This window comes from Gadus morhua, chromosome 8 (assembly GCF_902167405.1).
Source record: "Gadus morhua chromosome 8, gadMor3.0, whole genome shotgun sequence".
Taxonomy (NCBI): domain Eukaryota; kingdom Metazoa; phylum Chordata; class Actinopteri; order Gadiformes; family Gadidae; genus Gadus; species Gadus morhua.
In genome coordinates, this window is record NC_044055.1 from 27,125,389 (window position 1) to 27,152,727 (window position 27,339).

Consider the following 27,339-nt stretch of genomic DNA (forward strand, 5'->3'; position numbering starts at 1 on the left):
ACAGGAGGTCAGGATTATTAGGTAGGTTTATTATAGGTTTAAAGGTTGAAGTACTTTTACTCAAATACTGCTTTAACCTGGACCTTCCTTTCAATCAAATAATCCATCTACAATTCATTTTGCATCACTATACCAATGTGTGACGCTATGTAGCACAGCTGCAGTAATGTATGCGCTGAAATATGGGTGAAAGGCATTTATCATCTTCAGCTAATGGTTTACAATGAGAAACACCTGCCTCATGTTTTAGTGACTGAAACTACAAAACATGCCACATCTGCCAATCACATCACAATCACATCTTCATATGGAAACAAAATCACAACATTTATGAGTCAAGACTCAAGAGACTAAACAGCTTAGTTTTAGTTCAGGATCCTTCTGACACAGAACCCTTCTCTGTTAAGGTTGTGGACCCTGCCCCAACCAACACCAACACCCAGCTATAGGAGGTTGACCAAAGCTGGCCAACGCCAAGTTTACATGATCACCCACAACCACCAACATGGGCCCAATGTAGGATTCTTAGGGGTTGAGGGAGTATGCAAGTACCTTATAATTAACCCTTCCCTCCGTTCCCTTAGTTTGTTGTAATTCTGAGCTCACCTCTGACCTCTCAACCTTGGGGTCATGCTGGGGTCAACCAGCTTGTTTCTTTCAAACTCTTCATATCGACATTGACAGAGCAAAGTTATTCCCATCATGAATTGCTGCCTCGCAGATCCTTACTTTCTAACAAACGTAATCGTCTTCAAATGCATACACTTAACCCTCTCTAACCTAATACCTTAACCAACTTTAATCTTTAACTTTAATACTTAAACTTAATCAACTCTAAACTAATACCTTAACTTGAGCATCTTTAACCTAATACCTTAACTTGACCTTCTCTAACCTAATACCCAAAACTTAACCATCTCTAAACTAATACCTTAACTTAACCTTCTCTAACCTTATACCTAAACTTAACCATCACTGCCCTCATATCTAAACTATCCATCCCTAAACGTATACGTTCATTAACCATGAGGAGTAGGGGGAGGAGCTGGTGGAGAAAGGGCGTGGCCTGATGAGCTTGAAAGCTGCACGCCGGACTCTCTTTCGCCTGGTCAGGTTACACACACACACACACACACACACACACACACACACACACACACACACACACACACACACCACTGACACTTACACACGCAAACACACACACACACACAAACAAACACACACTCACACACACACATACATACATACACACTAACACACACACACACACACACACACACACACACACACAGTGCACCCTTTGTGCTTGGGCCTTTAGCTCATGGGCAGGAGGAACAGCTGAGAGAGAGAGAGAGAGAGAGAGAGAGAGAGAGAGAGAGAGAGAGAGAGAGAGAGAGAGAGAGAGAGGGAATTTGTTTTCGTGTCTCTGAGACTTGTCCTTCCTTCAGCCTTTCCAAGAGAGGCAAAAGACGTCTGTCATTCTGTCTGTCTGTTGCATTGAGAGAGAGCAATAGGCACAGAGAGTAGTTGAGTGTTTAGTGTTAAGTTAGTAGTTCATGTGAACATTAATAACATAAGAAACTGATTCCTGAAAACACACATTAGTGCATTAGTGTGTATCAGCTCAGTTAACACTCCGTGGCCTCTTGTACCATCATGAATCATGACTCCTAGTGCGGTCAGTTGTTTTTCATCACGTGTTTGGGTTCATAAAACATCACAGCGTTAACGCTCCACGCCACAAACATTTACTGGCACTTGGCTGCTCTGTGATTGGTCTAGGAAAACCTTTTCATCACCACAACACACATCCCCTTAAATAGCCCTCCATGTTCCAGGCCAAATGCATCCCAACTTTGGGCGTAAAGCCCAAAGTCGCCAACGCCAAGTAGTACCTACCTACAAAGAAAATCAACAATCTGCTTTGATTTCACTTTACTCCCCCCAGCAACTAAAACTGACATCAGTATCTCCAGAGCTTTGTGGACATGCTGTGACTCTGGTGTGACTCCAGTTTGACCCGCAGGACCTACTGGAATGCTACACTCTCCCTGCTGCCCCGCCCCACTGGTATGCAGGCAGCTGCCCCCACCCCCCTGACTGAGGCCTGCTGCATGGGGACTTTAAATGTTGAAGGGGACAGCTGGACACACGTGTGTTGTGTGTTTGTGTGTCTGTGTGTGTGTGTGTGTGTGTGTGTGTGTGTGTGTGTGTGTGTGTACTGTATATGCTTCTCTCCGAGAAACTCATTCATTCAGGAGAAAGTCCACAGACTGTAGAACTCTTCTCCTCCAGTGTTCAGGTTCTGGTCACCTCTGGACCTCCTCTGGTTTCCTCTGGACTGGTCTCCTCTGGACCTCCTCTGGTCTCCTCTGGACTGGTCTCTTCTGAACCTCGTCTGGTCTCCTCTGGGCTGGTCACCTCTGGACCTCCTCTGGGCTGGTCTCCTCTGGACCTCCTCTGGTCTCCCCTGGTTCTGGTCTCCTCTGGACCTCCTCTTGTTCGGGTCCCTCTTTTTGTTTCTGGACCCTCATCTCCACTAAGGTACTTCTTTGGATAGTTTTTGGTCTAGACGTGTGTAGTAGTCATGGGTGTTGTTATTATTTTTTGTGTTTTGTGTTGATGTCATTGTATGTAGTTGTTGTGCATCGTTGGCTTGCTGGTGTTGCATTGTATGCAGTTGTGTTGTCCTTGCGTGTAGCTCTGCATAGTGTCTTGTTTTGTCTTTGTGTCCAGTTGTGATTTGTTGCGCAGCATTGCATCATGGCTGTGCAATGGGTAATTTGTGTTGTATTGTATATTTTTTAAAATGTTGAACATTTACTAGCCATTATTTAACAGGTTCTACCTTTGAGATTCAATATCTCTTCAGTAAAAGAAACCATGCCAAGGTTGGCAGCAGAACATGAAGCTACAACATAAATCACGCAACACAGCAAAAATAATTGCATAGATATCAGTTTAAACATCTGCCATTTCCAATAGTTTGTTGTCAACATATTTCAATCCACTAAGAGTAATAAGGTCCAGTAGCTGAAGGGTTAAAACATAGAATGACCTTCTTGCACGCCCCAGTATGAGCTGTAGGGATGTGACCACAGTGTTTTCAGGCCCTCATCCATTTGTGCTCCTTTCTTTTTGAAAGCAGTCTTAGTCCCAGCAGCCGTGGTGTGTTGGAGGCGCGATGGGAGCGTTCGTGGCGAAGCTCCTGTTGCCCACGGTCAGCAGTCTGGTGCTGCTCCCCGTGGCCAGTGTGGCCACCAAGAGGGGCTTCCACTCAGAAGCCCTGGTCTACTTCTTCACCATGTTCTTCACCATGGTGAGGCCCCCTGCTGTCACACCCCGGTCACTACAGTCACACCCCACTCTCTACTGTCAAACCCCTCTCTCTAGTGTCCCACCCATCATCTATAATAACAGGTTCTATACTGTTAACAGATCCTGCATGTGTGTGAGGGTCCGGGTCTGTCCATCCTGTGTTTCATGAGACATGAGGTTCTGGAGTACTTCACCACCTACGGCACCGCTCTGTCCATGTGGGTCACACTCATCGGTAAGTCATCATCACTCAATAATATGACTTTTCCTAACATGACTTGATATGTTTTAAAGATTTCAGTTAATATCTACACTCTATAATGCATTGAGCATATCTGGCCCGTATGTGTATATCTCTGAGAAAGACGGAAGAAGGAAACCATGCTAAAGTGGGTGTTGTGTGTGTGATCTCCGACCTCCTCTGTTTCTCTCTCTGAGGGGCTCTTAGCGTCATTTCTGCTTTCTACGACCTTCCCCTCTACAACAGTCTAGCCCCCCCCCCCCCCCCCCCCCCCAATATATTTATATCACCAAGTGTTTTATGTGTAACATATTGATATTAGTTTGATTGCTATGTGTAAAATCTTAATATAAGTATGTGTTCTGAGAATTACACTGATATTAGTTTGAGTATCAGCCAGTATCAGTGTGTAACATTTGGACTGGTTCAGCTGTGTTGGGGCTTAGCCAAGCAGCTGTTTGCGTGTGGAGCGCATTTGTCAGAGGAGCTTGTGTTCATGGCCCTTTAACTATTAAAGCTACATAGATGTGTGCTACATGTCAGTTAACAGGCTCACACACACACATACACACACACAAACACACATACACATCTCTCTGATCCTCCTCTCTCATGCCTCCTTTTCTCCTGTCTCCTAGCTCTAGGAGACTTTGACGAGCCGCGGCGTTCCAGCATCACCATGTTTGGAGTGTTGACAATCGCTGTGAGAACCTACCAGGATCGCTATGGTTACGGGGTCTACTCTGGACCAATAGGATCTGCTGTCTTCATCATCACTGTGACATGGGTGAGGAGGACAGTTGACCATGTTGGTGTTGAGATGGTTACCATGGTATCATCTCTTCCTTTGGGATGCTGTGGCTGAAATGTTGTGATGTTGTGAGCGACGTCTTATGAATAAAGTTGTGTTGCTGTTGTTTGTTCCAGCTGCAGAAGATGAAGGAGATCCGAGGGGTGTACCCGGACAAGAGGGTGTACACCCAGCAGGTGGGCCCTGGGTGCTGCTTCGGCGCGCTTGCCCTCATGCTCCGCTTCTACTTTCAGGTCAGCTCCCTCCCCACAAACCTTTACTGGTTGGTCTGTATTTGTGTATTTGTGTAGTTTGTGTTTTGTGCTGTTATGGTTATTATTATTATTGTTCATTACTGTTGTTGTGGTGTGTGTAGTTTATTGTAATGTATGTGTGTGTGTGTGTGTGTGTGTGAGAGAGTTTATTAATGTGTCTCATAATTTGTGTTTCTGTTAGGAGTGGGACTACTCGTACGTCCACAGTTTCTATCATCTATCTCTGGCCGTGTCTCTTGTCCTGCTCCTGCCTAAGAAGAACCGCTACGCAGGGACAGGCCGCGGCGCCGCTAAGCTTGGGTGCCTCACCCTCTGCTGCTGCGTGAGTCAGCCTTCAGCTTGGCACACTCCAGCATGCTATCAGACACATGCCATCATGCTAGGCCCTCCAGACATGCTAGACTTATGCTACGCAGGCTAAAAAGCCTGACCTGCTAGCTTGCTAGACAAGGTGTGAAGGCAGATGAGGATATGGTGGAGATAGTTTTAGCCCTACTCTGTAAGACTTTGATGTAAATTGACAGCGAAATTCTAAGAGTTAATCTACTCTAGGTTTTACAGTGCAATGCTGTGAAGGACAGTATATTGTGGAGTCTCAATGGTCGTTCAAGCATTTCATCAGTCAATGTGTACATTTACAGACATATGCTGCAAATAGCAAAGAATCTTGGGAAAATAACGTTTCCCTTGTTGGAGTTGGAGGGCACCGCCACCAAGGTCCTAAAGCTGGGGATAACCCCTGTGTTGGTTGTTTGTTAGGTGGGTGATGAAATAAAAGGCTGCTCTCGTAGTCGAGCAGTGCTAGGGGCACGCGAGCGCAAATCGATTAATATTATAAATTGATTGATATTTCATTGGTCTATATCTGGCGTTTGTTAGTGGGGACCCGCGTTTATATGGCTGGAGGCTAGCTGCTTCCTTGATATCTTGTTTACTTCCGGTAGATGCTTAATGCTAATATGCTTGAAAACCATCTTCTCATATCAAGCTATCTACACAAAATAACTGGGTAGATAGCTCCAAGGAGTCCAACGGTACAAGCCGTATCATTTTGCCGCCAGTAGATTACTGTAATATTAAAGCGATGTGCTGTATGTTGAGACAGCAAACATGTCCATCTCGCCAATCATCCTGTTTACCACACAAAGCATAAGTTGTGACCCCACACTCCGTCTCTCTTCTTCTGATGGCCCAGACAACCTGAGTATAAGTAGATACGCCCGGATGGGCATACCTTCAAAAGGCTGCTCTGACCCAGTAAAGTAGAATCGTCTTTGAAGGCTACCTGATGATGGGTGTTAGATTCACTCTTAAAGTTTTACTGTACTGGCAGCAGTTTCGCCAGCAAGGTACTGTTTATTTAAAATAATATTACTGTCAATAAACAGTACCTTGCTGGCAAAACCTTTTGAAGATATGCCCATCCAGACGTATCTCCTTATCTCTGTTTCTGTTTGGCTTCAAACACAGTTTGCTTGAATCATCTTTCCTAATCAATACTAGATAACTGTGTAACTCGGGTCTTCTGGGCCATCAGAAGCAAAGAGACGGAGTGTCTCTCTGCTTCTGAGACACACACAACGTATGCTTTATGTGGTAAACAGGATGATTGTCAGGATATACATGTTTGCCGTTATAAGCATAATAAGTCAGAGTAGCATCATTAGCATAGATAAACCAATAAACAGTTTGTCATTCATGTGGTTAATTAGTTTGGTCATTTTGCAGACTATCTCCCCCGGGTCCACCAAGGACAAGAAGAACAAGAAGGACCCACTGAAGAAGGAGGAGAAGACGACCAAGACGGAAAAGACAGAGAAGGAGAAAAAGGAGAAGAAAGAAAGGAGCATATGGACCATCCCCACGGAGAAGCTGTGGGGCCAGCCCTGCAAGACCCACATCCTGCCCCTCTTCCATAACCCCTCCAAGACTCTCCTCCCCTCCTCCACACTCCTCCAACTGCCCTCCAACCCCCTTAAGGGCAATAACATCTCTAAGCTCAAGGAGATGAACGGCTGGAAGTGACCTCCAGGGTGTGGTTACCAGGGTGAACCCCAGGAGCCCACAGTCGGGCCAGAACTCAGATGGAGGACAGAGCGGTCAGAACGGATGTCTCTCAGTGGTTACGGACCAATCTATCTGCACTAGAAACTTTGAGGAGGATAGTCTAGTAGTAAGGTGTTTGTCTCCAGGCGATAAGGTTCTAACTAGGTACGATCCCCGTAGACTGCAGTCTACCTGTAGGCATCCTTGTTCAAGGCAACCCCTCAACCCTAGCTATGATTTAGGTTTAGGTTTAGGACATTTAGCAGACGCTTTTATCCAAAGTGACTTTCAACGGTTCTGATGGTGAAGTCAACCACACGAGGCGACAGCCAGCACGTCAGGAGAAGTCAGGGTGAGGCGCCTTACTCAGCGACACCGCGACACTCTGCAAGGAGGTGCCAGGGATCTAACTAGCAACCTGCCGGTTACAAGCCTTCCAGTTACAAGCCAACCTACTATACCTCCTTAGCTAAGCATACCCAGCAAACCCCGCTATGACATTTTTAATGACATGTATGTATCTGCTAAACAGCTAAATGCTGACTGCTAAACTGCAGTAGAATCCTCTAGTGACACACCTTGTCCAGCGAGCGCCCTGCTTTTGTTCTAGGGGGTTAGCAGGCAGACGGGGGCTTTACCCTCAAGAAGAGGTGTCATGGTAGCCCGCCCATGCATGGACACAGCACGGCAGATCGCTAGCGACGGAGAGGCAGACGGAGCTGTAAAAACCCAGTGGAACATTAGTGAGCAGCAGCTGGTTTACCTCTCCAAAATATATAAATTGTCTTTTGAAATGTTTCCCGGGAGACACTCTTCGTCTGGACTCCTTTTCCTCTGCATCCTCTTCCTCTCCCTCCTTCTCTCTGTCCATCATTCTCTTCCTCCCTCTCTCTGTCTGACTCTCTCTTTCCCTCTATCGCTCCCTCTTTCCTTTTCCTCTCTCTGGCCGTCTGACTCTCTGCTTCTCTCCTTCCTTCCATCTCTCTCTTATCTTCCCTCTCTATCCTCTCTCCATCTCTTTCTCTCCTCTATCTTGTCTCTTTCGAACTCTTCGGTTTAGATTCAGACTGACTGTGGTAATACATGAGTACTACATTACTGTGCAGTATTACGTTACTGTAGTATTACATGGCTGTATGAATGTAGTTGTATATCTCTGGTATTATATTTTTTGGGATTTTCATTGCTATTACTTATACTGTGTATATGGATATCTTTTCTTTATGTTGTTTCGTTTTTTTCTTCTTAAAAAAGAAATGTGTGCATCTCTTTTTAATTCCTATTGCAGTTTTATCACTGTTACACCCCAATTTCCAATCTGGGAATAATAAAGTGAATATTATCTTATCATATTCAGCTGTGTTGGCACTTTAACTCAGAGAAGGAGGAGATCTAACCCTTACCCTTATCTAAACCTATCCCTAACCCTTATCCTTATCTAAACCTAACCCTAATGTAACCCACCAGTTCAACCATGACCCTAATCAAGCCCTAACTCACCAGCTCAACCCTCACCCTAATACAATCCACCAGATCAACCCGACCCTAATCTAACCCACCAGCTCAACCCTAACCCTAATCTCACCCAGCAACTCAGCCCTAACCCTAATCTAACCAACAAACTCAACCCTAACCCTAATCTTACCCACCAGCTCAACTCTGACCCTAGTCAAGCCATAACCCAGCAGATCAAACATGGAGAAACCACTCTGGCCAGGGAGAGGTTCTTGAGTGAGAGCCAAACTACCAGGTCTGTGCCCACATGTTTTGTATGTCTGGGAAGGGAGCCACGAGGGCCCCTAGACTTCCGGAAATTAGCAGAACTAACCGGGAAACGTTCAGGCTCTATCTCTACCCAACATTACGACCACACATACACACACAGACACACTGACAGTCCTTTAGTCCACTCTCATTCACATTAAGGCCCAGACTCTGGTATGTTTGGTATGCCGGTTCTCTCTCTCTTTCTCTTTTTCTCTCCCTGTCTCTCTCCCTCGCTCTCAGCTATGTGTGGTCTAGGCCTCTCTCTCTGTCAGCTATAGATGGAGTATGTAGTCTCTCTCTCTCTCTCTTTTTGTCAGCTATACGATGTCTAAGTCTCTCTCTCAGCTGTTGGGACAGCTGGGCAGTTGATAGGCTGGGACCACCAGACCACAGATCATGTTTACTAGGCTGCTTCCTCTCCTCACCAGGGCGATTCTTTCCATTCATGTTCGACTCACAAATCACCCAAGCCTGGTTCCCCTCTTCTGAGAACCATCTCAGGAATCAGACCTTTTCAACAGATATTCACTTGGAGAGAAGTCATGTTTGTGCTCCCAACCTTAAATGTCTGCTGTATTCATGAGCCCAGAACAGAGCAGCTTATTTTTTTAATGCTAAGAATCAATATATGTATTGATCTGCACCTTTATTTGTTCTTAGTTCAATCACAAGAGCGGAGAGGATGTAGATGATCTACCCATACCCAAACCTTTACTGGTCTTCTCTTTCTGGTTCCTACAGCAGCATTCCTCATGTCCAGTTAAAAAACTTATACTAAATGAAGCATTGAAAATCAAACAGATGAAAGACTGTGAGTATTCAGTCAGTGGTATGAGAGGACTGGACTTATACGTTTGTTGTGGTTCTCCGGGAGCTCACATAGGAAAGATATAAGATTGACGCTGGGCTAGTAGTCAGGAAACACATAAACATTTGATCAGTTATTCATTATCTATTTTAATATCTTACTATATATTATACTTTAAACTTTCCTGCCTTTGCAGTTTGGCTTGAGCTCTAGCTTTGATGTTGATAACATCCTTTCATAATCACCTTGAAAACAGTACTAATATTTCCATGACAACTGTTAACTGTATATTTGGTACTGTATAAGGATGTGATCCTATAGGTAATAGTTCTGAATGACGTCATTGTATAAGGTTTAATTCTGCAGGGTGTGGTTATTCATGTATTTCTGTATTAGGGTGTAGTTATACAGGTTGAGGTTATACCTAAGGTTGAAGTTCTGCATAAGGGTGTAATTCTGTATTAGGGTGTAGTTCTGGGTTAGGGTGTTGTTCTGGACAAGGATGAGGTTCTATATTAGGGTGTATTAATATAGAGTGTAGATCTGTATTAGTGTGTAGTTATGTAAGGTGGGTTTATGTGTTTCTGCATTAGGACCAAGTTTTATGGGGTGTATTTCTTGAGGAAGTAGTTTTATATATGGGTCTAGTTATGCATTATGGTGTAGTTCTATAGGGTGTAGTTCTAGAGGGCATAGTTCTGTATTAGGGTGTTGTTCTATGGGCTTTAGAATGGATCTCCTCCAGTGAGCCACTAGATGTTCTTCTAGTAGTGGTGGCCTCCTGCTCATAAAGGTACAGGCAGGCCTCTGCTGCCGCCTAGTGGAAGACCAGGGGCAGAGAGGCCGGGGAGTGGGGGATGTTTAGGAGGCTGAATGAAGGTTTTGGGGTAGAAAGGAGGATTAGGGGGAGGAGGGGGAGTGGGGCAGGGAGGACATTCAGTTTGGAGAAAGGAGGGTCAGGGGGAAGTTTAGAGGGGATATAGGGTTGACCAAGGCTGGTGGAGAGGAGGGCGATGGTGCAGGAAGGATTGCACTTTCTGCTTCATCTGCCAAGGGAAACACAAGTGCTGAGACCTTCTCAGTAAACACCTTAGATATATTAAATACAAGCATATATCTAGACAATTGTAATGTCTATCACAACATTTCTAATGAAATTCGTTTGGTTTTGTCTTTCTAACAATCTAGATTTTCATTGATTTGGTCTAAGGTACTTTCATTTGGTCTGGTAACTCTATGGAGCTCTGGTTTTGTCTGGTAACTCCAAGTAGCTCTCGTTTGCTTTGGTCTGGTCATTCCAATGATCTAATGTTTGCTTTGGTTTGGTCAAATTAATGATCTAATGTTTGCTTTATTCAGGTTATTCTACTGATCTAATGTTTGCTTTGTTCTGGTCATTCTAATGATCTAATGTTTGCTTTGGTCTGGTCATTCTAATGATCTATCATTTGCTTTGGTCTGGTCATTCTAATGATCTAAAGTTTGCTTTGGTCTGGTCATTCTAATGATCTAACGTTTGCTTTAGTCTGGTCGTTGTCTGGGCCGGCGATTGCTATAGGCAAACTAGGCTTCTTCTAGGCCCTAGGGCGACAAAGGTGTTGAAGGCGCCCTCTAGTGGCGCCCTTAATTATTATTATTTAATTGTTATTCATGCTAACGTGCAGGGGGACAATACAACAGCGCAACAAAATTCCCACTAATCATAGAATTAAAACAACAAGCGAAATAAAACATGTGATCCTCCTAGGGCGCCCCTTCAGCCACACGTTTACTTGTCAGATTATTATTAGATTTAATTGATGATTTTTGTCAATCATTTTCCAAGACGGTACGTTACGTTGACCAAACCGTTACGTAAAGGGCTGATTAAGGTGCTATGTTAGCGCAACAAAATGACCACGCAGTCGCTTCAACGTAGTTGTGAATCTTAAGCTAAGGCCACACTGCACGCGTTAAGGCCGATATATGCTCTGTTTTACGGTGCGGCCACACCAAACGCGTTACTCGCGTTGGATAACGCGAGTAACGCGCCTAACCTGACGCTTGATCATTGTGTGGTGGTTACTCGGTTCAACGCTTCCAACGCGTCAACGCGCCAACGCAGCTAGATGAGTCCATGTCCATGCAAGTGAACGGAGCGTTCCCTCTTCGTCATAACTATCAAACCAAACATCCTTCACATTCACCGAGCGAACATTATGAAAGTAAAATGCACATTTCTCGCTAAAAATGTTTCCATAAACGCATTTAATGGCGTAACTATGTTACTATTTCCACCCAGAATAAAGATAGTTGTCGGCCGTGGCTGCGCTGGAGTCCGAGGTAGGAAACCCAATCGCCGCCGTGTTTGGGTGATAGAGTTTAGATCGGGTTAGATTAAATAATCTCTGATATAAATAACAATAATCGGGTTAAATAACTTCACATGGTGTGTCTGGTGTGTTTCCAGCATTCGTAGTGTTGATCAGGAGGGAAATTGTCCGCCAAGACGTTGAGGTTGCTTAGCATCCAGAGACTCTGTCCATGCAAGTGAACGGAGCGTTCCCTCTCCGTCATAACTATCAAACCAAACATCCTTCACATTCACCGAGCGAACATTATGAAAGTAAAATGCACATTTCTCGCTAAAAATGTTTCCATAAACGCATTTAATGGCGTAACTATGTTACTATTTCCACCCAGAATAAAGATAGTTGTCGGCCGTGGCTGCGCTGGAGTCCGAGGTAGGAAACACAAACGCCGCCGTGTTTGGGTGATAGAGCTTAGATCGGGTTAGATTAAATAATCTCTGATATAAATAACAATAATCGGGTTGAATAACTTCACATGGTGTGTCTGGTGTGTTTCCAGCATTCGTAGTGTTGATCAGGAGAGAAATAGTCCGCCAAGACGTTGAGGTTGCTTAGCATCCAGAGACTCTGTCCATGCAAGTGAACGGAGCGTTCCCTCTCCGTCATAACTATCAAACCAAACATCCTTCACATTCACCGAGCGAACATTATGAAAGTAAAATGCACATTTCTCACTAAAAATGTTTCCATAAACGCATTTAATGGCGTAACTATGTTACTATTTCCACCCAGAATAAAGATAGTTGTCGGCCGTGGCTGCGCTGGAGTCCGAGGTAGGAAACACAAACGCCGCCGTGTTTGGGTGATAGAGTTTAGATCGGGTTAGATTAAATAATCTCTGATATAAATAACAATAATCGGGTTGAATAACTTCACATGGTGTGTCTGGTGTGTTTCCAGCATTCGCAGTGTTGATCAGCAGAGATATAGTCCGCCAAGATGTTGAGGTTGCTTAGTAACCAGAGACTCTGTCCATGCAAGTGAACGGAGCGTTCCCTCTCCGTCATAACTATCAAACCAAACATCCTTCACATTCACCGAGCGAACATTATGAAAGTAAAATGCACATTTCTCGCTAAAAATGTTTCCATAAACGCATTTAATAGCGTAACTATGTTACTATTTCCACCCAGAATAAAGAAAGATGTCGGCCGTATGCTTCTGTCCAAGCTCACTACTCTCTGCCAGTGACGTCGGGTCAAGCTCAACGCTGATTGGCTATCGCGGCCAAGCGTCACGCGTTGTAGCGTTGAAAGTTCAGATTTCTGAACTCCGGGCGTTGGCGCGTTGGGCGCGTTACTGCGTTTACGTGCGTAATTACGTGCGTCTGACGCGCGTAACGCCCCTAACGCGACGCTTCATCGCATGTAACGCGTCTACGCGCCTATACCAATGGTTCCCTATGCAAAAATGCCGAATTTTGACGCCCCTAACGCGAGTAACGCGTTTGGTGTGGCCGTACCGTAAAGGCCGATTTATGCTCAGTTACGTAAGCGTAAGCGCAAGCGCAAGAGGCCCTTGCGCGCCCTTGCGCACCCCTTGCGCGACTTCTCACGTCTTGCGTGCGTCGGGCGATTTTTCTAGACTTGCGTCATTTTTTACGTTAGCTTTTACGCGAGCCGCTCAGCCTGCAAGGCTGTGATTGGTCTGCTCGTCTGGTTACTACCTCCTGTCTGGAGTATCACATTTCCTGTTTTCATACCGCCACCTACCACACGATCTGGCACATGCGAACCCTTCCACAGGGGCAAAGTGCTATTTTGATGCGCGACATCAAACAGCTGATGCGGGATTGTGAGCCATTTTAATGATCTTGTCACCCGATATTCGTTCTATTAGGGCTACTAGCCTTATTTATTTTAGTGTTAGCCTATTTGAATTAATTACGTAATGTTTTGTGTTCACGTTCTATGTGAAACATATGTGTTCATGTTCTGTGTGAAACACAGAACATGAACATGAACACGTTCTGTGTGAAACACAGAACATATTTATTGGTCAGTGCGCATACCCAATCGTAGCACATTGTACTGGTGGGGAAACACGCCAGCATCTGACAAAACATAATCTGCCAGCTGCTCCCTGACAAGGGCCGGTTTTGGTGAGAGTCGGGAAGATATCGGATGACTCGCGAAAGGAGATCATCAAACTTTGGCACATAAACAAACCAACGACTCCCACAGACAAAGACGTCATTCTCGAGGTCGTCTTCAACGAAAAACTTTACTCCACATATTACTCCACCTACTGTTCTGGCGGTAAATTGCTTGGCAACATGCGCAACACGCGCAACCTAAAAGGGAGCATGAATTGCTTTGAGTAAATTTTGCGCAACAACGTAACACCAACGCTGAAGCATGCAGCCGCCTTTAGACGTAACGCGTAAGCACGTAAGATACATAACCCCCCCTTGTGCGGTAAAATATCCCCCCTTACGTGCTTAAGTGCGTCGGCCAAAATTCCTGACTATGCGACTAAAACACTACGGCCCTACGCAGCTCGCAAAGACTGTGATTGGCCAGCTAACCACATCCTTTCAGGAGTCTCACATTTCCGGTTTTACAGCATAATAGCGCCATTTTTAAAAGGCCGTGACAGAAGCGAATGAAGAATTTTGAAGAAGGAGAAGAAGAAAACACAAGAACGAATTATGATAATTATAAATATAAACAAGCCAGCGATTTCCCCTTCCACGCCCACAGATTCGTTCGTTGCTCCCCCTACTGTTCTGGCGGAGAATCCCCTTGCAACACGCGCAATTCTTAAGGAACCTTAAAGGAACCGTAAATCAAAACTTGTCTAAAACAAGTCCCTTGTGTAAATTACGTGCTTACGTCTCTGCGTCTAAAACGACCCTAAATCGGCCTTTACTCGGGTTAAAAATCGCGCATAACGCGCCTATCTTGACGCTTGATCATTGTGTGTCACAAAAATGGTTCAACGCGCCTAACGTGCCTGTGGCTGGGCTGGATTTAGGTAGGAAACCCAAACGCTGCCGTGTTTGGGTGCATGATAGAGCTTAGATCGGGTTAGATTCAATAATCTTGGATATAAATAACAATAATCGGGTTAAATAACTTCACATGGTGTGTTTGGTGTGTTTCCAGCATTCGTAGTGTTGATTAGCAGAGAAATAGTCCGCCAAAGACGTTGAGGTTGCTTAGCAACCAAAGACGCTGTCCATGCAAGTGAATGGAGCGTTCCCTCTTCGTCATAACTATCAAACCAAACATCCTTCACATTCACCGAGCGAACTTTGTGAAAGTAAAATGCACATTTATCACTAAAAATGTTAACATAAACGCTTTTAATAGCGTAACTATGTTACTATTCCCAACCAGAATATAGAAAGATGTCCGCCATATGCTTCTGTGCAAGCGTCTCTGCCCGTGACGTCGGGTCAAGCTCCACGCTGATTGGCTATCGCGGCTAAGCGTCACGCGTAGCATCGGTGCCATGCCGTAATTCCGATGCCTCATTGTTCCGACGTCTCAATGGTCCGAAATATTTCCCATTAGATCGACATGCCACTATTCCGACGGTTCTATGTTCCGAAAACGGAACCCGTTGGTCCGAAGGTCCGTTTGTCCGACTTTTCAAAAAGGAGGCGCATTAGGCCGACGGTTCAATATGCCGAATAGGCCAAGGCGCAATTCCACATGTGTGATTATGAAACCAAAAATAAAAGACAATGTAGGCTAAGTTCCAGCAGTGCACTTCACCAAGCCAGACTGTTGCTGTGGGCTTGAACGGTCAGAAGAGGTGAATTTATGAAGAGCACGTTATACAAGGACTAATACTTTTCCCGTAAAGAAGTCAAACGGTGAGTGAAAAACAAATACATTTTTTATCTTTAGTAGCTGTGTGTGGGCCTATGTGTTGTTTACTGTTTACAGTGTGTTTTAGCCTAAATAATTTCGCTGGTATTGATTTAGTCAAACTTATACCTCATACCGTGTACTTAGTCAAGTGTGTGTGTGTGTGTGTGTGTGTGTGTGTGTGTGTGTGTGTGTGTGTGTGTGTTCGTGCCCGTGTTGAGAATTAGACCTACGCTCTCTGTCCATGGGGCTGAAACACCGTGTCGAAATGAAGTGAATCATTGTCACTTTGCTCTCCAATATTCATCGTGAACGTGATATGTAGTAGGCCTATGTTGTATTTTGGAGAGAGAGTGAGGGAGAGCGAGAGAGAGCGAGAGAGAGCGAGAGAGAGCGAGAGCGCGAGCGAGGTATAAAACTCTTTATATGTAGGCCTATTCGGCATATTGAACCGTCGGCCTAATGCGCCTCCTTTTTGAAAAGTCGGACAAACTGACCTTCGGACCAATGGGTTCCGTTTTCGGAACATTGAACCGTCGGAATAGTGGCATGTCGATCTAATGGGAAATATTTCGGACCATTGAGAAGTCGGAACAATGAGGTGTCGGAATTACGGGCAGGCCCCGTAGGGGTGCGTCAAAAGTTCAATTTTTTTAACTTTGCGCATTGGTGCGATGGCGCGTTGGTGCGTTTACGTGCGTCATTACGTGAGAATGCCGCGTCTAACGCAACTAACGCGCTGCTTTAACGCGTCTACACCAATGGTTCCCTATGCAAAAATGCCGATTCTCAAAGCCAACGCGCGTGCAGTGTGGCCTTACCTTTATGGTTCGGGGGGCGCAAAACTCAATCTTGCATAGGGCTACCAAAGGACTGGTCATTCGAATGATCCAACATTTGCTTTGGTCTGATCATTCTAATGATCTAACGTTTGCTTTCGTCTGGTCATTCTAATGATCTTATGGTGTGTTCCTGAATCCTCGGACGCCAGCCTTCCGAGTTGCACGTTTGACGTCACTTCCAGTCTCGGAGCATTAATAGCGTTCCTGTTCGTCTTTGTCATTGTGGCATGAAATTGGCTTAGTCTTTGTTTATTGTTAGCTACATTAGCGTCTTTAGCAAACCAGCCTGAAAACAAACAACACAACTTTACATTGTATTGCATGCACAGCAAGACCATGCAATGTATAAATTGGAGACCGTAATAAAGTAGCAATTTAATCAAGTGTGTAAGAGCATTTAAAATCAACATTAAAATGACCTACGTGGTAAAAATACAAAAAAAAGATCTCTTCACGAGCGCAGCCATTTTGTTGAGGGCGTCATCACTGCTCTCGGTCTACTCTCAGATTTTCGAAAGATGAGGACAATGTCGCAAGAAAGCTGGGAGATCTTCGACTTTCGACTCGGAAGTCTGGCGTTCGAGGATTCAGGAACACACCATAACGTTTGCTGTGGTCAGGACTGGTCAGAGCTCTCATACCTGCACATGGCGGGTCACCAGCTCCTGAAGGTCTGATTGGCCAGAAAGTGACTTCTGCTCTTCCTCGGTTTCACAAGGTTGAAGTCTGGACACATAAGAGAGCAGGACAAAATAGTCAACATTTCTTACCAAATACAGAATAGTTTGATATCAGAGATTGTGACTTAATCATTCACGTAGTGTTGACCGTTGGCAGGGTGTATTCAGGGGCGTGTTCGACTATTTTTTACTATTTCCCCCAGCAGACTAAGGGGTGAAGCCCAATGTGATGCTTTGTTTTGGTGGATCCATTTTGACGCGCAAACATAATACCTTTGGTGATGTCTCATTTCATTTGACTATTAATAGTGATCAATGAATGTGATTTATCATATCACTATCAGTTTTTGTTGTTTTGGAGTTCAGGCCGATATTTCTTTATGTTAATTTGATGTTATATATATATATATCTTCTATTATAAGTCTGTATGCTGCTAAGTAAGGAGGGTTGCTAGTTCTAACCCTTGTTGCTCAGAGGCACAGGGGTGCGATTGAATCATCTGCAGCAGCTGGGATCGAACTGCCACCCCATCCGGACCGGACATCACCTCCACCACACTGCATCCTGGGTAGCGAGCTCGGACCAGGGGCAGCACCTCACACACACAAACACACACCGCCTCTTTAGCGATCGAGCGTATGTGAGTGCGTGCGTGCAAGCGTGCGTGTGTATATTTGTGTATGTGTGTGTGTGTGTGTGTGTGTGTGTGTGTGTGTGTGTGTGTGTGTGTGTGTGTGTGTGTGTGTGTGTGTGTGTGGTACCTGCTGGTTCTCTGGGTCTAGGACCAGGGTCCTCAGAGCGTCATCCAGGCTCAGCTGATTAAGGTCCGGGTCCTGGAGGACTTGGGAGGTTCTGGAGCGGTTCTCGTAGAAGGTCGCTCTGCTGGGGTCTAATAACACCGCCTGGCTGAAGCTCTGTAGAGCCTCCTGGTACCGCCTATTGAGGAAACCCACAAACACACACACACAGAAACACACACACACAGTCACACAAACACATTCAGACGCATGCAAATACACAAACACAACTAGCAGGGGCGTAGGAACGTGTTTAACATTGGAGGGGACACATATCGGAAACCTGACAGATTCATTGATGGTTCGAAGAGAAATATGTCATAAATGAACTACACTGCAAAACATTCCCAAATGTATTTTATTATTCTAAAAATATACATTTGTAAAGGAAAACACATTTTGAATGGCAGTATTGAACTGATACATATCAAATCAATTATTTAATTGCAGGCCTTATCATACAGTTTTGTAGACTGATAAATAACATGTGAAAAATATTGATCTAAATTTGAATTCGTATTTTCTGAATACCTTTTCTTTTCTTAGTTGTAGCCTATCTTATGCCTCAATGAACACACAGGCAAAGGTTAAGGTTAAAGGGAAAAACAGCATCAAGAATTTTAACATATACACCAACGGTTCTATCAACATCCTTTCTGTACCGACAGCGATATATTGATGCACTTCTTATGACAAATGTACTTATTGTAAGTAGCTTTGGATAAAAGCGTCTGCTAAATGCCCTAAATGTAAACGTAAATGTAACTTGTTTTTAATCTCGAGTAGGCCTATGTGATATTATTCGAACATTTCCACTAACTGATTGGTGTGTGAAGGCAAACGAAAACGACATTAGAATGGATGTAATGAACTGATAAATATAAATTAGTGTGTAGAACTGATACAAATAAAAGCTAGATAGCACTGTAGTGTTATCCAACAGTGTCAAACGTGCCGTGACACACAAAAGGTTGAAAAACTATGGCCTAGGCAAAAGAGCCAAAATGTTTTCTTCTCCTGTCATTTGCAGCCACGAAATGCTTGCAAATTGACTTCTTGTCAGTAAGTCAAGTCTATCCTGATGGACATGACAGACAGCAACATGGTTGAGTCTGTTTTGAGACATTGTGGACCGGAGCCAGGTTTTGAGCCTGCGGAGGACACTAAAACTTCTCTGCTATTCTACTGCCGTCTTTTCATTTTAACAGCTCTAACCTGTTGCGTTAGCTGCAGACACCCGCATCTCAAACAGTCTGAGCCGTTGATGGGATGCGGCAGCTTATGGCTGTCTTGCGAGACAGCCGTATTCAAGCGATTAGAGTTGCAGGCTGGCAGCGATCAGCAGCGGTGACAGCGGCGCTTACGTCCCCGATGGAAAGCAGGCAACTATTCTTCTAGGCAGCGATTCGAAGGCGTTTCCAGCCTGAAGTCCTTATAACTTCCAACCGCCCCCAACCCTACGCGCTGCCATACATGGGGCAGGTGACAAGACGCTGTGTTGCGCTTTCAAAATAAAAGCGAGTAAAATATAAAAAATATATATATATATTTTGCGGTATAATTTTTGGGGGGGACAAATGCGCCTGTCTCGAAAATTGGAGGGGACACGTCCCCTCCGTCCCCCCCGGTTCCTACGCCCTTGACAACTAGATACATCCACATTTGAGCTCACTTTGTTGTATGGATCCCGGTAGGTTGCTGGTTTGATCGCCGGCTCCTCCTATTTAAGTGTGAAGTCTCCGAGCAAGGCAACAAACCTACACTGCTCCCAATGAGCTGGCTTTCGCGTTTCCACCGCCAAAAGTGGGCGTGATCCAGACTAAGTCATATTGCACCGTACTCATCTCGCAGTACTCCTCCGTTGGGGTACTGAGACGCCTGAAAGGGTGCCGGAAAGTTCGAGCTACACACGCCATCCGTTGATTGGTCGACAGAATCATCAATTCCGTGCGACAGGAGGATAACAATAAACAAACGCAGTACCCGCAAGGTATTTCTGTACAACGGCGAAAGACTCGTTTATTGAAGAAAATGTTGCGCCAAAGTTTGACGACCTTCTTTGACATTTTTGCCCTTTTATTGCGTTACGTTCTTCTTTTTCCTTGGATTTAATAGCAGGCTACACTGTGTCGGGCTGCAATGAGGTCACGATGCTTATGTAGCTCCCGCAGCTATTGACATGCGGCTTAAACCCCGCCCTACCATAAGGGTACTATCTGCGGTGGATAGGCGAGCCGTAACTGAGCTTGGCTATACCTCACTCTCACCACTGGGCTGAGGCGTGCTGGGCCGAAGCATATCCGCCAGTGTAAAAGTGCCATAAATGGATGAATGTGAGGCAGTTCTCGTAAAGCACTTTGAGCGTCCTAAAAAGTGCTGCATTAAAGTAGTGTGTGCGCGCGTGTGTGGAACCTGTGCTGGTGGTGGTGTACTCCGAGGATGTGGTGCAGGGAGGCCAGCCGGATTCTGGTGTTCTGGTCTCCGGGGTTCAGGGCCTGAGCCTGCTGGTAGTCAGAGAGGGCAGAACTCCAGTGCCCCTGTAGGACCAGACAGGCTACACACACACACACACACACACACACACACACACACACACACACACACACACACACACACACACACACACACACACACAGAAATTTGTGTTTCAAAATAGCTCCAGTTTTTTCTTCAGTGAGTCACAGAGTGCGTCTCCTTCAGTGCGGCCTAGCTCCTCTCCACTACCTGCTCTGTTGAGGTACAGCCGGCTGTCTCCGGTCTCCTCTTGAATGGCCCGGTCCAAGAGCAGCGTGGCCTCGGCCTGCAGGCCGCGGCTGGAGCAATGCACCCCAAAGTCGTTGTAGGTGAGGACCAGCTGACCCAGCGCCTCCTCTACAACAGACACCCCCTCTTCCTCCTCAGCCCCTGCTCCTCCTGCGGACTCCTCCTCTGACCCCAGCTCAACGGCCCGCACCAGGTCTTCTATGGAGGCGGTGAAGTCCTTCATCCTCCGGTACAGAATCCCCCTGTAGAGAGCAGCCAGCCTCAGCTACCGTTGCTCATTACCTTAACATGACTAGTCATCGCATGCTTCGTACCATTAACATCCCAATTACCATAACATGCTAGAAAACCTAAGATGCTATGTAAACTATCATGCTAATAACAATAAATCCACAGGCTAGGTAAATAGATAGATAACTGAGATTCAGAAAAACAGCTGAATTTATTTTCTAAAGTGAATGCATTACGCTTCAATCCATGGGGCTGTCTGATTAATGAAAGAGTGTAGGGCAGGGGGGGTGTAGGGAAAGCGTGTGTGCTTAACTAAGCACACACGCTTAGTTAAGCGTGTGTGCTTAACTAAAGCACACACGCTTTAGTTAAGCACATGTGCGACTTATTAAAGCGTGCGTGCGACTTACCGATACTAAAGTGTGCGTGCGACTTATAAATCGCATGCATGCTTTATAAAAACGACTCTGTGTCACCTCCGGGCTCCATAGTTTCACACACTTTTTGAACGGCGTTCTGGATGGGCTTGAATACTCGTTGTAAAAGCATAATATCACCTCTATAGCAGTATCGTTAACATGCTAAGGAATCTTACATGCTTAACTTAAATGTTAAATATCTTTGGGAAGTACAATTAACCTGCAAAGTCAACTAACATTCTGACATGCTAATAGGATTAGCAGTATTTCTACTCAAGGTATAAATAATGATTAACTTGTGTTGTTGTTGTCGCTGTTGCTAAGTTACAGCCAGGGGACAGCCAGATGGCAGCAGGGTCAAGCGTACCTGAGGAGGTAGTGGCGTGGCTCCCGTGGGTGGAGGTCGAGGGCGGAGGTTATCTTGGCGAGTGCGATGGTCAGCCGTCCCCCCAGAATGTGCTCCACGGCTTTCTGTCTGGCGAGGTCACTTCCTGCCTCCAGCTGGGAGAGCAGAGTGGTCGCCGGGGCAGACAACGGCTCCAGGAGCAGCGCTGCATGGTTGTCATGGTAACACGCTGCCGGCTGGTCCAGTTGCCAGTAGAGTCGGGCTCGGAGGACGTACAGGTCAGAGGAGGGGCGGTCAGCCAGCCAACCAGACACTAGCCGGAGACACTCTGTGTAGCATCCCAAAGCCGACAGACATGCCACGCTAGAACACAAAAAACAACATAAACAACAACACTTTAAGATTGCAACACAAAAAACTGAGAACCCATGCAACGGCACAAACAATAAGAGAAAAAAATGCACAAGCAACAGCAAATAACATGACAACAGCAATAAAATGACAACAGTACTCACACGACAACATCAATAACACAACTGCAATAACAGCAATCATACAACAACAGCAATAACAGACACCAGCAATGATGTAGATAATAGCAACACTACAACACAAACCACATAAAAGCCAAGCTACAACGACGCACATCTAGAGTCTCTCGCCTGTCATCATCTGCAATTTCTCCCTCTCTCTCCACCCCTTACTTCCTCCCTCCATTAATCTCCCTCTTTCTCCTTCTCACTGGCCTCCCTTATCTCTTCTTCTCCCTCTCTCGTACTCTGTATGCATGCATCTTCATAGTGATGCAGTATTGTGATCGTTGCATTTAGTCACCCCTAGCATCAATGTTTAAACAACAGGTTATGTACAGTCTACATATTTTTATTTTTATTTTATATTATATTTTCTTTCTTTTTTTTTCTTTTTTTTTTCTTTTTTTTTTTGTCTTGTTTTTGTTTTATTTATTTCTTATTGCTTATGTTTATTTATTTATTTATTTATTTTATTTTTTCCACAATGTCTTGCTTTTTAAAAAATGTATGATGACTATATGCTCTGTAAGGTGACCTTGGGTGTCTTGAAAGGCGCCTCTAAATTAAATGTATTATTATTATTATTATTATTATTATTACTACAGTTCTACTCATGCAGAGGTAGAACTGAACACTCACAAGACCAGAGACCCTTTTACAGAGGCGTCATAGCAGACAAAACTGTCTCTGCTAACACTTATTAGGACATTATGAGCATCCCCTATGTCTCCGTGAAAAGGGTCTATTCAGATGTTGTTGCACATTCATACACCATGCTGTGAAGATACAGAACTGTACACAACCGTGCAGAGTTGGTTGAGGACCTTCTCAATGGTCTGCGCTGAGGGTTCCACTCTGCTGCCTTGCTAAAGGACTCAAGGGCATCCAGATACTGGCCCCCGTCGAAAAGACACTGGCCCTATAGGAGTCGAAGGAAAATTAAGGCAGAGTTAAGGGACTAAAGCGAACGTTCAGGGAAGAGTCCTGTCGTTTTGTGATAACAGGTCAGAACAATACACTGTGTTCAATGATATGATTCACACAATATGTGTTGTTTCATGGTGTTTTTTCAGGTGTGTGTGTGTGTGTGTGTGTGCGTGTGTGTGTGTGTGTGTTTGTGTGTGTGTGTACTACCTGTAGATGGTAAATGAGAGCCAGGCGGGTATGGTAGAAGCTCCCTCCAGGAGGCTCTAGACGACTTGCCTGCTGGTAGCACCCTGCAGCCGACTGGAAGTCACCCAGACACAGGTAGGCCTCACCCTGGCTCCCATACAGCTGGGCCTAAAACATTATATCAAACAATATAACACGATAAAACACAACAAAACACATACCAAGATGTATGATATAGTGTGTATGGGAGCCAGGGAGAGGGCTACCTGTTGAGTTATATTGTATTTTTGTTATATTATCGCACAACACAACACAATATAATTAAGCAATATCACACAAAAGGGATTACTGTTGTACTGAATATCAGCACATGTTGTGGTGTCAGCAGTCTGCTGTGTTTTCCTCCGCCTGGTCTGCCACTCCTCCTGTCTGTCTCACCTCACACCTGGCCCTCATCTACAATCATGCTCACCTGGTCTTCATCCCCAATCAACCCCCTTCATAAACCCTTGGATTCCCTGCTGTCGGCGCCAGATCGTACTACGCACTACCGTGGTAACTATACGTGCCTGGCTCTAGTGTAACTTGCTACCTTGCTCTCTTTCTCAAGTCTCTTGTTTTTGGACCACATCTAACTTTTGTTCCTCTGCCTGCAGTTACCCGGATCACTCACTCCAGCTCGCCCACCTCGCTCTTCCCCCGGCTCCCTCATCCACTACCTGCTTCCCACTTCAGTAAACCCCTTTTTATCCCTTCAACATCGTCTCTCTCTGCTCTTGGGTTCAGCATCGTCTATAATAACAGCGCGGCTGTGATTCGGTCGAGGCCATTAGCTACGAGGCCATAGGCCGGGTGCCGAAGATAATCACAGCCGTGCTGATATTCAGTAGGCCTACAACAGCATGAACTCGAGGGTGATGTTGGGTTGCTAATAAATGGTGCTTGTAGATCTGTTGTATAAAAGCAATATCCAACCTGGTCTCACAGGAATCCGTGAAATGACTACGGTCGGACGCTTAACTCGAAATCCGTGGCCACATCACGGAAACACGCCGATATCCGTGTGTGAGCCACGGAATAACAGTGTCATTTACTTGCATTGGAGCAAATTCCGTGGCCACATCACGGACAATTGAAGTGATTCCGTCAGACCACCACGGATTTTGAGTTAAGCCCCCGCTGTGGTCACATGTGGCACACACAGATTGAAACGGGAGCACACACACAGATTGAAACGGGAATCTGTTTGTGTGCCACGGAATATCATTGTGATTTACTTGCATTATTCCTCATTTTCTGACATTATTCCCTAGCAACTTCCGTGGACACAAGGACAATTTGTGTGTTTCAGTGAGACCACCCCGGGTTTTGAGTTAAGACCCCGTGGTCGACTCGCTCGTTGAAACGGGGATCTGTGTGTGAGCCACGGAACATCAGCGTCATTAACTTGCATTGGAGCGAATTCCGTGGCCACATCACGGAAATCGGCGTGTTTCCGTGATGTGTCCACGGATTTCGAGTTATTCGTCCGTAGTCATTTCACGGATTCCTGTGAGACCAGGTTGTTTATTAGACAACAGTAATAAGCAACACCGGGATTATGATATGTCTGTTCATTTAATGATTTATTTGGCTCCACCCAACACAAATAGAACCGCAACTGGACTGGGACTGGGCCCCGCTTCCCGAAAGCATCGTTGGTCTAAGTGGATCGTGAAGTGCGTCGTACGAGCATCGTACAGTTAAAAATTCAAATCAAATGATTCCATTGCTCTTGTGTGGGAGGTCGCTTTCGAGGTTAAAATTTCCTCATATTGATCAATGACAGATGACATAGGCTACTGTAGACATGCATCATGCTGAGACCAGCACTGTAGGCGCTTCGGTGCAACCCGGTATCACTCGATTTCGTGCTCATGCGCACAAACGTTAATCTGTGCGCATCGCGTCCCAGATCACGATTGTCCGACTTTTTTAGTGCTGCACAGAACGAAATGTAAACCAATGCATTCTGAATGGGAGCGTTCTCAGACAATTAACGTCGTTTTTGAGAAGGTCTGCTTACAAATCAGAAATGTTGACATATATATAACTAGATAATAATATATACAGATATATAACTAGAGGGTGCACTGTACTATCTGCGCTCACCCCTTCTGAAGCTTCTCTCTCTCGCTCTCTCTCTCTGTCCCTCCCTTTCTCTCTTTCTCTCTCTCGTTTCGTTTTTTGGAGCACGTCAATTGTCGGAGAACGCTCCAATTCAGAATGCATTGGTTTACATTTCGTTCTGTGTAGCACTAAAAAAGTCGGACAATCGTAATCTGTCATCATACGTGAACTCATTATTGCATGTGGCCTGGGTGTCTTCATTCATAAAAAAATTAAAAAATTCGGGAGTGCAACAATGCAAATTATTCTAAAGAGGTCAGAGACTCCGTGCGCAGCCCCGCCTTCTATGGAGGTAGATTTGTGTCTTTATTATGCAATCAAACAGAATAGGTTTGAGAGCAAAACCTTCCACACTGCAATCAAAAAATAGATTTGAGAGCAAAACTATCGACACTGCATCAAAAAATGTTTTATTGCAAGTAAAATAAAAAAATATTAATGGGAATCCAAAAGTTTTGTTTGCAAATCCAAAAGTTTTGTTTGCGAATCCAAAAGTTTTGTTTGCGAATCCAAAAGTTTTGCTTGCGAATCCAAAAGCTTTGCTTGCGAATCCAAAAGCTTTGCTTGCTGTTGAGCTGAATCTCGTGGGCGGGACCAACGCCGAAAGATGTAAGACACGTCTCTATTGGCCAGTCTCGATCGGAGTGACAGCTTGGCAACATCCACAGTTAGTAACGAGAGAGGGAGTTTTGAAGACCATGATGAGACAGCGGGACTCGGGAGCTGAGAGGCCAGAAAATCAATGGGCAGGCACTGGTGTAGTCCAGGGTATACACGGGTATACGGCGTATACCCACTTATTTTTCAGTCATCATTGCTCATACCCACTTCTAAATCCCCCAAGATGCGCACCATTCAGTAGTATCTGCATTCTGCAAGCCAAATTGCCCACTTTTTTGCGTTCACACCAAACGCGACGGGGCGACAAGATCCCATACAAGTGAACGTAGGGACGCGTATCGGGCGATTTTTTTGCGAGAGAAAACCGGCGACAAGTTTTGATTTGTCGCGCCACACTTTCGCCGTGCACAGGTGAGCGCGTTCACGAGGATTTGTGCAGCGACAAATTCGCTCGAGTTGAAATATTTCAACTTTGACGTGAATTTCCCGCGATGACAGCCAATCAGCATTCAACAGCGTGGCCACTGAGTGACATATGTAACGTAACAGCCAATCAGCGTTCAACCGTCAAACTCAGTGCAGTGCAGCCCGGGGTGAACTGCAGCATGGAGGAGAAAGTGATTGTTGTCGTTTGCGACTCCCGGAGCTCTATATATAATAGTATATAATTCTAAATATAATATCACGGCCAAAAGCTCTGTGAGCCATGACCCACGCTACTCTGCCTCTTATTGGCTAATACTCGCTGCCTTTACTGATTCGATTGTTGAATAATTTGAATGATGATGTTCAATCATCATATGACATTTATATATATATTGATATTATATATATCTAACGAGATGATTGATGTGGAAGAGAATGATGTGCGTTTTTTCTAATCTAAGGTGAAATATGAATAAGGATGCATTGTCAAATTCAGATCTGAAGTATTTTATTTAAATACATTTTCAAAAAATTACTGAAACACCATGTTTGCCTCATCTATATTTTACATTCTGCCTGTGTGACCAGTAATACCTACAAACTGCTCCTTATCAAGTCATGTTAATTTTATAACAGTGGCCCACTCTGGCCCATGCTATGTGTTGCAAATCAGCTGTTCAAAGACACAGTTTACAAAATAAATTACTGACCTGCCAAGTGAGAGAATAGGTGTCATTCCAGGAATAAGGAATAGTTCACTCCAAATGCATAGTTGTCTGTCACTAGTCTGTGGGCGAGTATTGGTTTAGTGATTTCATAATACTTCCTCCTTGAGATTAAGCAGCAGAAATTATGTGACAATGAGCAAATACTACGGAAGGATTTATGGGTAAACTAAATAGAGTAGTCTCACATGAGCAAGGTACGTTTTATTACTCTACTATTTCTCAGTTTTCTGGGAATAATTGACATAAGCAGAAA

The 27,339-nt window shown here is 44.9% G+C and overlaps 2 protein-coding genes across 3 annotated transcripts in view; one reads left to right on the top strand and one right to left on the bottom strand.

Moving 5' to 3' along the window:
• Positions 1-2,177: 2,177 nt before the first annotated feature.
• Positions 2,178-8,020, top strand: mymk (myomaker, myoblast fusion factor). Of its 2 annotated transcripts, none has more exons than XM_030362593.1 (7): positions 2,178-2,547; positions 3,149-3,322; positions 3,442-3,556; positions 4,201-4,349; positions 4,490-4,606; positions 4,809-4,949; positions 6,356-8,020. In XM_030362593.1, exons 2-7 carry the CDS (start codon positions 3,188-3,190, stop codon positions 6,650-6,652), a joined length of 954 nt encoding a protein of 317 aa, XP_030218453.1. In that variant the 5' UTR covers positions 2,178-2,547; positions 3,149-3,187; the 3' UTR covers positions 6,653-8,020. The 2 variants fall into 2 exon arrangements, with proteins under 2 accessions (XP_030218453.1, XP_030218454.1); XM_030362594.1 differs by having other exon boundaries at positions 3,152-3,322.
• Positions 8,021-9,040: 1,020 nt separating this feature from the next.
• The window catches only part of LOC115549019 (tetratricopeptide repeat protein 16), a 32,159-nt gene continuing 13,860 nt past the window's right edge, over positions 9,041-27,339 (bottom strand). The window contains exons 2-10 of the mRNA XM_030363998.1: positions 23,164-23,310; positions 22,854-22,948; positions 21,518-21,859; positions 20,462-20,742; positions 20,150-20,291; positions 17,702-17,876; positions 17,402-17,535; positions 16,901-16,985; positions 9,041-10,294 (exon numbers count right to left, since the gene is read on the bottom strand). Of these exons, the coding sequence (XP_030219858.1) occupies positions 10,217-10,294; positions 16,901-16,985; positions 17,402-17,535; positions 17,702-17,876; positions 20,150-20,291; positions 20,462-20,742; positions 21,518-21,859; positions 22,854-22,948; positions 23,164-23,310 (1,479 nt within the window). The 3' untranslated portion in view covers positions 9,041-10,216. The remainder of the gene's footprint in view (positions 10,295-16,900; positions 16,986-17,401; positions 17,536-17,701; positions 17,877-20,149; positions 20,292-20,461; positions 20,743-21,517; positions 21,860-22,853; positions 22,949-23,163; positions 23,311-27,339) is intronic.

What these genes read in the sequence shown, in the direction of transcription:
- mymk (XM_030362593.1), top strand. Translation starts at nt 3,188, where the DNA reads ATGGGAGCGTTCGTGGCGAAGCTCCTGTTGCCCACGGTCAGCAGTCTG. An exon ending in TCACCATGTTCTTCACCATG is followed by an intron (nt 3,323 to 3,441) that starts GTGAGGCCCCCT and finishes TACTGTTAACAG; the next exon opens with ATCCTGCATGTGTGTGAGGG. An exon ending in TCATCATCACTGTGACATGG is followed by an intron (nt 4,350 to 4,489) that starts GTGAGGAGGACA and finishes TGTTTGTTCCAG; the next exon opens with CTGCAGAAGATGAAGGAGAT.